This window comes from Arachis hypogaea, chromosome 2 (genome assembly GCF_003086295.3).
Source record: "Arachis hypogaea cultivar Tifrunner chromosome 2, arahy.Tifrunner.gnm2.J5K5, whole genome shotgun sequence".
NCBI classification, from domain to species: domain Eukaryota; kingdom Viridiplantae; phylum Streptophyta; class Magnoliopsida; order Fabales; family Fabaceae; genus Arachis; species Arachis hypogaea.
This window is the reverse complement of record NC_092037.1, coordinates 30,331,507-30,343,770: the sequence shown is the minus strand read 5'-3', so window position 1 is coordinate 30,343,770 and position 12,264 is coordinate 30,331,507. Positions and strand designations below refer to the sequence as shown.

General features: G+C 37.4%; 1 protein-coding gene across 1 annotated transcript; it reads left to right on the top strand.

Annotated features, from left to right (window-relative positions):
* The first annotated feature begins 533 nt into the window (after window positions 1-533).
* LOC112718795 (uncharacterized) lies at window positions 534-2,407 on the top strand. The gene is made up of 3 exons (XM_025770224.3): window positions 534-802; window positions 1,125-1,221; window positions 1,339-2,407. Exons 1-3 carry the CDS (start codon window positions 693-695, stop codon window positions 2,002-2,004), a joined length of 873 nt encoding a protein of 290 aa, XP_025626009.1. The 5' UTR covers window positions 534-692; the 3' UTR covers window positions 2,005-2,407.
* Window positions 2,408-12,264: the final 9,857 nt, after the last annotated feature.

Genomic DNA, 12,264 nt, shown 5'->3' with positions numbered 1-12,264 from the left:
ACGCAGTTAAAATATTAATAACTGTACACTACAAATTAGATTATTTTAATTGTAATTTTTATCAAAATAATACATGTATTTCGTTTATACTGAAAATGAGATATGTGTATTTATTTTTAAACTCTATATATTTAGTTTATAAACATGATACATGCAATACAAATTATCTTATACAATTATTTTATTTACACTGTAAATGAAATAAATAAAAAAAAATTAAAATTAAAATTATAAATAGGTTACATATTATTTACATCTGTAAATAAAATATTTAATTTATTTGTTAAAAAAATCCCTTCGGAGCGTGTCTTTTTCTTTTTTCTTAAGTTAAATTATTTGGTAAATTTGACTAAAAATGAGCTATTAATTTTACAGAGAATTCAATCTGAGTTTTCACTTGGACGAATATTGGGTTTGAAGAGGCCCTAGGGTTTGGAAATCTCTCAACGACTATCCCAATCTATGTTAAAGACTTAAAGTGCTACTCCTTTCTATATACTCTCAAATAGCCGTTGCCGCTTCACCTAAGAAGTGGAAGAAAGAAGAAATCACCGAAAAAAAATATATCCTTTTTCACTCTTTGCATTTGAAGTTTTTAACCTTACTTCTTCAGTAAGGAAATTCACACGCCAATAAGTGTTTTCGTTTATTCTAATTTCTGTTTTGCGTTTGATTTGCAACGTTAAAAGAAAATGATGCCAGATCAGTACGGCAAGAAAGTTGGATCAGATCGGAACTCTAATAAGAATAGCTGTCACGACAAAGATAGCGAGACTAACGTCCAAGCTTTGCTTCACCACAGGTCATCATCATCATCTTCTTCTTCTTCATGAATTTTACCTTTTAGACCTGGCAACTAGCGTTAGCTTTATGATCCAAGCTTCCTGTACTGTGTTTTATCTGTGGTGTATAATAAGAATCTTGAATTTTGAATTGCAAATTTGTATGTCTTTTATTGATTATTAAGTGGCCATGGATCTCTCTCAATGTTTGGTTTGCTTTGGTTTGGAATAGCACTTTTTAGGGTTAATAGATGTTAACATTGAGGAAAAAAATGTTGCATTCCTCCAAAAAGGTTTACCCGACATGCTCTTAGACTGTTGTTTTATTTATTTCAATAACAGGTCATTAAGCGATGATGAACAGAAATTGAATGTTTCTAAAGTGGTGACAAGTAATGAAACCAAACGGGAAGTAGATAGAGTATTCACCTTTGACGAGGTATGTAAAACTTGCTTTGATTCTATTTTTAATGAACTATCTTACTTTAATATGAATTTCTCATTTGTATAGTGTGATCATTTTTTCAGTTAACATGCTTCCTTTTTATTTGGTAAGGTTTTTGAAGGACAATGTTATCATCGTCCTCCTCTCCTAAATGGCACCAACTACCTCTATTGGAAGAATAGAATGGCAATTTGGATCAAGTCGCAAGATTTAAGAATTTGGGATGTCATCGAAAATGGAAACCATGTTCCGATAAAGACAACATCAAAGGAAGTGGGAGAAGTTGAAACGTCAACCGAAGAACTTAAACCAAAAAGTGAATGGACCGATGACCACTATAAAAAGGTCTCATTCAATTTCAAGGCAATCAACTATCTTCATTGCGCCATCACACAAAATGACTACATGATGATTTGTACGTGTGAAACGGCAAAGGAGATATGGGATAAGTTGAGTATAACACATGAAGGAATAGGTCATGTAAAACAATCAAAGATTTCCCACCTTGTTCATGAATATGAACTCTTCCGAATGAAGGAAGATGAAAAGATCGAAGACATGTTTGGGAGATTTTCAAACATTATTGCGAGCCTCAACTTGCTAGGAAGAAAGATACCAGAAAGAGAAGTTGTGAGAAAAATTCTGAGGAGCCTAACGCCGCAATGGAACTCCAAGGTGATTGCCATAAAAGAAGGGATAAATTATGATGGTCTCACCTATGACCAATTGAGAGGTAATCTAATTACACATGAGATTACTTTCCTTAAGAAGTCATAAGGAGAAGATAAAAGGAAAAAGAGTTTGGCGCTAAATGCATCATCAATCAAAGAAGACGATGACGACGAAGAACAAGAATTTGCTTTATTGTTAAAGATATTTAACAAACTAGCTCAAAGAAAAAAACTGAATTTCAAAGGATGTGTCAAGGCAAAGGACTAAAATGTTGTTATGAGTGTGGTAAACTTTGACATATCAAGTCTAATTGTTCAAGTTCTAAGCTTTCGAAAGGAGAAAAATAAAAAGAAATTCAAGAAGCAGTGCACCTACATTTAGTGGGAAAATGAAGATGCATCCCCGTCCACAGAATAACAAGTTGACCACCTTCGTCTAATGGCCATTGATAATGATTTGTAACTCCAATGATGAATTACAAGAAACTTATGATGAGTTGTTTGAAAAATTTACCGAAATTGGCAAAAAATTCTCTTTATCAAAGAAAATTATTTTACAATTTGGAAAAGAAGTCGATTTTTTAAAAAATGAAAATAAAATCATTGGCAAACAAAGAAGTGGAAAATAACGATCATCATGTGAATCTTGTAAGGATCATCTTAAAGATATAGAAAAATTTTAAGAGTGAATTATCTAAGTCTAATGCATCATCTAAGGACTTAAACAAATTGCTAAATAGTCAAAAGCATGTAAAAGATTAAAAAACGGAAAAAAGGATCTGATTCAAATAAACCTAATTTTTCTAAGAAAAATGAAGAAACTAAAAAATTCATTAGGCAAACCGCAAGCTCAAAAGCAACCTAATAAGGTTAAGTACAACCATGCAAGCTATAAACTTAGTTCTTTTAAGAAAGACTGGAAAAAAATACTAAAAAATCCATTTGGAACCACAAGTCCAAAAACAATAAGGTTCAAATCCAAAAAAAAAAAACACTAAGGTTAAGTAAAATAACAAGCTAAACATGCATCACGGTAATGTTACATGTCATTACTCATTAACTCTAAAGTGGTCCTTGAAATTGGGTGAGTTACTCGTAATCATCCTAACTTCCAAAATTCTCTAAAAGCATCCCTCACATTCAGCTTCGGGACCTATAGTTGTCCTTCTACCTTTTCCGACGCACAGTCAGCAAACGGAGTAATGATGTGGCACCTCCCATGCCATGCTGGTGCCAAGTGAAACGACGCAGTACTGTTTTGGCGCCCAATGAAAAGGAAAACGACATCGTTTTTTGCATTGGAGCTCTTGAAAACGATTTGCCTTCATCATATTTATTTGAATACTCTCACACTTCGTCTCCTCCACTCTCAGTCTTCGTCTTTCCCTTCTCTCATCAATGGCACTGCGTTAACTTCGTGTTCCCTGTCTCCTCCACCCTCACACTTCGTCTGAAGGATTTGTGTTCATTTGGAGGCAAATGGTTTCTCTATCTTCTGCATCGTTGAAGGTATGTATTGGTTGAAATAATTTTCGATTTTTTTTATGAAGGTTTATCATTGCATTGTTAATGTGTTGGGTTGTCCTACCTCCACTCTCAGTCTTCGTCTCCTCCACTCTCAGTCTTCGTCTTCCCCTTCTCTCATCAATGACACCGCGTTAACTTTGTGTTCCCTGTCTCCTCCACCCTCACACTTCGTCTGAAGGATTTGTGTTCATTTGGAGGCAAATGGTTTCTCTATCTTCTGCATCGTTGAAGGTATGTATTGGTTGAAATAATTTTTGATTTTTTTATGAAGGTTTCTCATTGCATTGTTAATGTGTTGGGTTGTCCTAAAATTTTATGGCTGCATTATTTTAAAGGGTTCTATTTAAGAATTTTTGCTAAGACAAAGAGTTTGGTGTGTTATCCTTTGTTTTTTGGTAATAAAACAGATTTTTTCAATATTGGGTTAATGCACGGTGGTAATGAAGATTTGTGATTAATTTATAAGTTTTTTTATATGATATAGTTGTTGGATGATGTTGCAGTGCTTTTTTATGATTGTGTGTTATCTAATGGTTTTGATTTGTTGGTGCAGATAAATGTGTTATTGGATATAATATTTTATCATAGAGAAAACTTTGAGAAAGATGATGAAGGGATATTGAGGTATACCCTTGATAACTTAACTTTCTTAGGTGATCTGGATGAGGATGCCTTGAAAGTTTTCTTCATAAAGAATTATTACAAGGAGTTAGGCTATGACAAGATGCAACATTGTTGGTGGTTAGTGATGAGCGGATATTTTATACGCCTTTTGGGGGTAATTTCATGTAGATTTTAGTATGTTTTAATTAGTTTTTAGTAGAATATTATTAGTTTTTAGGCAAAAATTATATTTCTGGACTTTACTATGAGTGTGTGTATTTTTCTGTGATTTCAGGTATTTTCTGGTTGAAATTGAGGGAATTGAGCAAAAATCTGACTTAGGCTGAAAAAGGACTGCTGATGCTGTTGGATCCTGACCTCCCTGCACTCGGAATGGATTTTTTGGAGCTACAGGAGTCCAATTGGCGCGCTCTCAACGGCGTTGGAAAGTAGACATCCAGGGATTTCCAGCAATATATAATAGTTCATACTTTGCGCGAAGAAAGACGACGTAACTTGGCGTTGAACGCCAAGTACATGCTGCTGTCTGGAGTTAAACGCCAGAAAAACGTCATGATCCGGAGTTGAACGCCCAAAACACGTCATAACTTGGAGTTTAACTCCAAGAAAGGCCTCAACTCGTGGATAGCTTTAGTCTCAGCCCCAGCACACACCAAGTGGGCCCCAGAAGTGGATTTCTGCACCAATTATCTTAGTTTACTCATTTTCTGTAAACCTAGGTTACTAGTTTTCTATTTAAACAACTTTTAGAGACTGTTTTGTACCTCATGACATTTTCAGATCTGAATTACATACTTTGTGACGGCATGAGTCTCTAAACTCCATTGTTGGGGGTGAGGAGCTCTGCAGCGTCTCGATGATTTAATACAATTCCTTTGTTTTCCATTCAAACACGCTTGTTCTTATCTAAGATGTTCATTCGCGCTTAATTATGGAGAAGGTGATGATTCGTGACACTCATCACCTTCCTCAATCCATGAACGTGTGCCTGACAACCACCTCCGTTCTACATCAGATTGAATGAGTATCTCTTAGATTCCTTAATCAGAATCTTCGTGGTATAAGCCGGATTGATGGCGGCATTCATGAGAATCCGGAAAGTCTAAACCTTGTCTGTGGTATTCCGAGTAGGATTCTGGGATTGAATGACTGTGACGAGCTTCAAACTCCTGAGGGCTGGGCGTTAGTGACAGACGCAAAAGAATCAATGGATTCTATTCCAACCTGATTGAGAACCGACAGATGATTAGCCGTGCTGTGACAGAGCATAGGAACGTTTTCACTGAGAGGATGGGAAGTAGCCACTGACAACGGTGACACCCTACATAGAGCTTGCCATGGAAGGAGCCTTGCGTGTGTTGAAGGATTTCAAGGAAGAGTTGAAGTCAAAGGACAAAGCATCTCCAAAACTCCAACATATTCTCCATCAATAAAGTAACAATTCCTTATTCCAAATACTTTGACTTCTTATCATTAAAACGAATTAATCCTATTGGCATCCTGACTAGGATTAATAAAATAAACATAGATTGCTTCAAACCAATAATCTCCGTGGGATCGACCCTTACTCACGTAAGGTATTACTTGGACGACCCAGTGCACTTGCTGGTTAGTTGTGCGGATTACAAATTCGTGCACCAAGTTTTTGGTGCCGTTGCCGGGGATTATTGAGTTTGAACAATTGAAGGCATATTTTATTTCTTAGATCAGGAATAATTTATTTTTATAGAGTCATTAAATTCTGATAGGATAATTTCTTTTCAAAAAATTCTTTTCAAAAAAAAAATTATTTTTCTTAATTAATTGTTAATTTTTCGGGAGTTTAGTGTCTTATTCTAAGTTTGGTGTTAATTGCATATTTGATATTTTTCTTTAAATTTTCGAACTTGTGTTCTTTGTTCTTCATTGATCTTCAAGTTGTTCTTGGTTATTTTTCTTGTTTGATCTTGAGTTTTTCTTGTTTTGTGTCTTTTCTTGTTTTTCTTGTGCTTTTTCAAAACATTAACTTTCAAAAATTATACTTTTATCCACAAAAATAATACATCTTTAAAATACATTACATTTTTAACTCAGTTGGTTATAGCGTTGGCTTATGTTCTTGGCAATTGGGCACCAGTTCTTTTGAAAATCTTTTTCAAAAATAATTTTTCTTGATTTAATCTGTGCCAAACTTTAAGTTTGGTGTTTTCTTGTTAATTTTGATATAATTTTCGAAAATTTGTCTTGGTTTTCTAAAAATTTTAAGTTTGGTGTTCTTTCTTTTGTTCTTGGTGTTCTTGTGAATCTTCAAGGTGTTCTTGAGTCTTTCTTGTGCTCTGATCTTAAAATTTTTAAGTTTGGTGTTCCTTGGTGTTTTCCCTCCAAATATTTTCGAAAATAAGGAGCATTGGATCTAAAAATTTTAAGTCTTGTGTCTTTTGTGTGTTTTTCTCTTTCATCATAAAATTCAAAATTCAAAAAAATATATCTTTTCTAACTAATTTTAAACTATATTTTCGAAAATTTTCTATAAAAATTCGGATTTCAATTTCAAAATATTTTCAATTTCTTTTTGTTTCGTTTTTATTTTATTTTTTTAAAAAAAATAAAAATAAAAAAATATATAAATTTTTATAAAATAAATAATATCAACATACATATCATCTCTTTTATTCCATCATGGAATTAAGTGGGAATGAACAGTCCAGGAGGACTCTGGGGTCATATACTAACCCCACTACTGCTTCATATGGGAGTAGTATCTGTATACCCTCCATTCGAGTTAGTAGCTTTGAGTTGAATCCTCAGCTCATTATCATGGTGCAGCAAAACTGCCAGTATTCTGGTCTTCCACAGGAAGAACCTACAGAGTTTCTGGCACAATTCCTACAAATTGCTGACACAGTACATGATAAAGAAGTGGATCAGGATGTCTACAGATTATTACTGTTTCCATTTGCTGTAAAAGATCAAGCTAAGAGGTGGTTAAATAACCAGCCTAAGAACAGCATAAAAACATGGAAACAGCTGTCAGAAAAATTCCTGAATCACTATTTCCCTCCAAAACAGATGACACAGCTAAGGCTAAGCATCCAAGGCTTCAAACAAGGAGATAATGAATCCCTTTATGATGCCTGGGAGAGATACAGAGAGATGCTAAGAAAATGCCCCTCTGAAATGTTTTCAGAATGGGTGCAATTAGACATCTTCTACTATGGGCTTACAGAAAAAGCTCAGATTTCTCTAGACCACTCAGCTGGTGGATCTATACATATGAGAAAAATAATTGAAGAAGCTCAAGAGCTTATTGATACAGTTGCTAGAAATCAGCATCTGTATCTAAGCAGTGAATCTTCCATGAAAGAAGAAGCTAAAACAGTAACTGCTGAACTCAGTCCGGTGGATCAGGCTAATGAAATTAATCAGCAATTAGACTTTCTAACTCAGCAGCTAGCCGAATTCAAGGAAATATTACAGGAAACAAGAATGGCAAACAGGAATATGGAAGTGCAATTAAAGCAGACAGAAAAGCAACTGTCAAAACAAATAGCAGAAGAATGCCAAGCAGTTCAATTAAGAAGTGGGAAAACATTAAATACCTCACTTCAAAGCAGCAGAAAACCAAGCATTTAACGCCACTCCAGCTTCTACCCCTGGTATTCAATTGCCAGTGGGTGATCAGTCACATACAAATGCTGATAACAACCCTTCTAAAAAGGCTTCCCAACCCACTTCTGTAGGTAATAAACCTGCAGCAACTAAGGTTGAGGAATACAAAGCCAAAATGCCTTATTCTCAAAAACTCCGCCAAGCGGAACAGGATAAGCAATTTGCCCGCTTTGCAGACTATCTCAGGACTCTTGAAATAAAGATTCCGTTTGCAGAAGCACTTGAGCAAATACCTTCTTATGCTAAGTTCATGAAAGAGATCTTAAGTCATAAGAAGGATTGGAGGGAAACTGAAAAAGTTTACCTCACTGAAGAATGCAGTGCAGTCATTCTAAAAAGCTTACCTGAGAAGCTTAAAGATCCTGGGAGCTTTATGATACCATGCACATTAGAAGGTACTTGTACCAAGCAAGCTTTATGTGATCTTGGGGCAAGTATCAACCTAATACCTGCATCTACTATCAGAAAGCTTGGTTTAACTGAAGAAATCAAACCAACCAGGATATGTCTTCAACTTGCTGATGGCTCCATTAAATACCCATCAGGAGTAATTGAAGACATGATTGTCAAGGTTGGGCCATTTGCCTTTCCTACTGACTTTGTGGTGCTGGAAATGGAGGAGCACAAGAGTGCAACTCTCATTCTAGGAAGACCTTTCCTAGCAACTGGCCGAACCCTCATTGATGTCCAAAAAGGGGAAGTAACCTTGAGAGTCAATGAGGAGGAGTTCAAGTTGAATGTTGTCAAAGCCATGCAACATCCAGACACCCCAAATGACTGCATGAGTGTTGATATTATTGACTCTCTGGTAAGAGAGGTCAATATGGCTGAGAGTCTCGAATCAGAGCTAGAGGACATCTTTAAAGATGTTCAGCCTGATTTGGAGGAATCAGAGAAGATAATAGAACCTCTGAAAATCCCTCAGGAAGAGGAGAAACCTCCTAAACCTGAGCTCAAACCATTACCACCATCCCTGAAATATGCATTTCTGGGAGAAGGTGATACCTTTCCTGTAATTATAAGCTCTACCTTAGAGCCACAGGAAGAGGAAGCACTAATTCAAGTGCTAAGAACACACAAGACAGCTCTTGGGTGGTCCATCAGTGATCTTAAGGGCATTAGTCCAGCCAGATGCATGCACAAGATCCTATTGGAAGGTGACGCCAAGCCTGTGGTCTAACCACAAAGGCGGCTGAACCCAGCCATGAAGGAAGTGGTGCAAAAGGAGGTCACCAAATTACTAGAGGCTGGGATTATTTATCCTATTTCTGACAGCCCCTGGGTAAGCCCTGTCCAAGTCGTCCCTAAAAAGGGAGGCATGACAGTGGTTCACAATGAAAAAAATGAACTGGTTCCTACAAGAACAGTTACAGGGTGGCGTATGTGTATTGATTATAGAAGGCTCAATACAGCCACCAGAAAGGATCATTTTCCTTTACCATTCATAGACCAAATGCTAGAAAGACTAGCAGGTCATGAATACTACTGCTTCCTGGATGGATATTCAGGTTATAATCAAATTGCAGTAGATCCCCAGAATCAAGAGAAAACGGCATTCACCTGCCCATCCGGAGTATTTGCATACAGAAGGATGCCATTTGGCCTGTGCAATGCACCTGCAACTTTTCAGAGGTGCATGCTCTTAATTTTCTCTGATATGGTGGAAAAATTCCTGGAAGTCTTCATGGATGACTTTTCCGTATTTGGAGACTCATTCAGCTCCTGCCTTAACCACTTAGCACTTGTTCTGAAAAGATGCCAAGAGACTAACCTGGTTTTAAACTGGAAAAAGTGTCACTTTATGGTGACTGAAGGAATTGTCCTTGGAAACAAAATCTCGAACAAGGGGATAGAGGTGGACCAAGCTAAAGTAGAGGTAATTGAAAAATTACCACCACCTGCCAATGTTAAGGCAATCAGAAGCTTTCTGGGGCATGCAGGATTCTATAGGAGGTTTATAAAGGATTTTTCAAAAATCGCCAAACCTCTGAGCAACCTGCTAGCTGCTGACACGCCATTTATCTTTGATAAAGAGTGTCTGCAGGCATTTGAGACTCTGAAAGCTAAATTGGTTACAGCACCAATTATCTCTGCACCAGACTGGACATTACCATTTGAATTGATGTGTGATGCCAGTGACCATGCCATTGGTGCAGTGTTGGGACAAAGGCATGACAAGCTTTTGCACGTCATTTACTATGCCAGCAGTGTTCTAAATGACGCACAGAAGAATTACACAACCACAGAAAAAGAGCTACTTGCAGTGGTTTACGCCATTGACAAATTCAGATCCTATTTAGTAGGATCAAAAGTGATTGTGTACACTGATCATGCTGCTCTTAAATATCTACTCACAAAGAAGGATTCAAAACCCAGACTTATAAGATGGGTGTTGCTTCTGCAAGAGTTTGATATAGAAATAAGAGACAGAAAAGGGACAGAGAATCAAGTAGCAGATCACCTGTCCCGAATAGAACCAGTGGAAGGGGCGTCCCTCCCTCTCACTGAGATCTCTGAAACCTTTCCGGATGAGCAACTGTTTGCCATCCAGGAAGTGCCGTGGTTTGCAGACATTGCAAACTACAAGGCAGTGAGATTCATACCCAAAGAGTACAGTAGACAGCAATCAAAAAAGCTGATCACAGATGCAAAGTATTATCTTTGGGATGAACCGTATCTCTTTAAGAGATGTGCAGACGGAGTAATCCGTAGATGTGTGCCTAAAGAAAAAGCACAGAAGATCCTTTGGCATTGCCATGGATCACAGTATGGAGGACATTTTGGAAGTGAGCGAACAGCCACAAGAGTCCTCCAAAGTGGCTTCTACTGGCCTACTCTCTATAAAGATTCCCGAGCGTTTGTGCTTAATTGTGACAGTTGCCAAAGATCAGGCAACCTACCTCACAGTTATGCCATGCCTCAACAAGGGATCTTGGAGATTGAGTTGTTTGATGTATGGGACATTGACTTTATGGGACCTTTCCCGCCATCATACTCAAACACTTATATTCTGGTGGCAGTGGATTATGTATCCAAATGGGTGGAGGCTATTGCAACACCCACTAATGACACTAAAACAGTGTTAAAATTCCTCCAGAAACACATCTTCAGTAGATTTGGTATCCCTAGAGTATTAATCAGTGATGGGGGCACTCATTTCTGCAATAAACAGCTTTACTCTGCTCTGGTACGTTATGGAGTTAGCCACATGGTAGCTACTCCATATCACCCACAAACTAATGGGCAAGCTGAAGTCTCAAATAGAGAACTTAAAAGAATCCTGGAACGGACTGTAATTAACCGTAGAAGGGATTGGGCAAGAAGCTTGGATGATGCTCTGTGGGCATACAGAACAGCATTCAAGACCCCTATAGGGACCTCTCCATACCAGCCTGTGTATGGAAAGGCATGTCACTTGCCAGTGGAACTAGAACACAAGGCCTACTGGGCAACCAGATTCCTAAACCTTGATGCCAAGTTAGCTGGAGAAAAACGATTGCTCCAGTTAAATGAGCTAGAGGAATTTAGACTCAATGCTTTCGAGAATGCAAAAATTTACAAAGAGAAAGCAAAAAGATGGCATGATAAGAAATTGTCATCCAGAGTCTTTGAGCCAGGGCAGAAAGTTCTGCCATTTAATTCTAGGCTCAAATTATTCCCCGGGAAATTAAAATCCCGGTGGAGAGGTCCATATGTAATTACAAGTGTATCACCATATGGATACGTAGAGCTTCAAGATAATGACTCTAACAAAAAGTTCATTGTCAATGGACAAAGAATTAAACATTATCTTGAAAGCAATTTTGAGCAAGAATGCTCAAAACTGAGACTTGATTAGAGCTCAGTAATAGTCCAGCTAAAGACAATAAAGAAGCGCTTGCTGGGAGGCAACCCAGCCATTTACAAAGTTTATTTACTAATTAAATAAATTTTCTTTTCTTTATAGGTATATGTCAAAGTATCTTCAAGGTAAAATATCAATTGATTGGATTCACAGAGTTACAAGGGAATTTGGAAGCTCACTGGCATGAAAAAGCCAGTAAGAAACATTTTGGGCGTTGAACGCCCAAAAGAAGCACCCACTGGGCGTTCAACGCCAGTAAGGGTAGCCATCTGGGCGTTAAACGCCAGAAGGGAGCATCTTCTGGGCGTTGAACGCCAGAAAGAAGCACCTTCTGGGCGTTTAACGCCAGATTGACAGCGTCCTGGGCGTTCAGAAAAACGCCCAGTGACAAAGGACTTCCTGGCGTTCAACGCCAGAAAGAAGCAACAGCTGGGCGTTGAACGCCCAGGAGAAGCAGCATTTGGGCGTTAAACGCCCAAATCATGCATCGTTTGGGCGTTTAACGCCAGAATGGTGGGGAGGAGGTAAAATTCGTTTTTCTTTATAATTTTTCTAAATTTTTATGTTTCAATTCATGATTTCTTGCATAAACATGTTTCAAAATGTCATCCTTCAATTCCAAAATTTTTAATCCTAATTTCTAAAAACACTAATTTCTAAAATTCCTTTTTCAAAAATATCAAATATATCTTAATTCATAAACCCAAATCTTTTTCCAATCCA

What these genes read in the sequence shown, in the direction of transcription:
- LOC112718795 (XM_025770224.3), top strand. Translation starts at nt 693, where the DNA reads ATGATGCCAGATCAGTACGGCAAGAAAGTTGGATCAGATCGGAACTCT. An exon ending in CAAGCTTTGCTTCACCACAG is followed by an intron (nt 803 to 1,124) that starts GTCATCATCATC and finishes TTTCAATAACAG; the next exon opens with GTCATTAAGCGATGATGAAC. An exon ending in GAGTATTCACCTTTGACGAG is followed by an intron (nt 1,222 to 1,338) that starts GTATGTAAAACT and finishes TTATTTGGTAAG; the next exon opens with GTTTTTGAAGGACAATGTTA.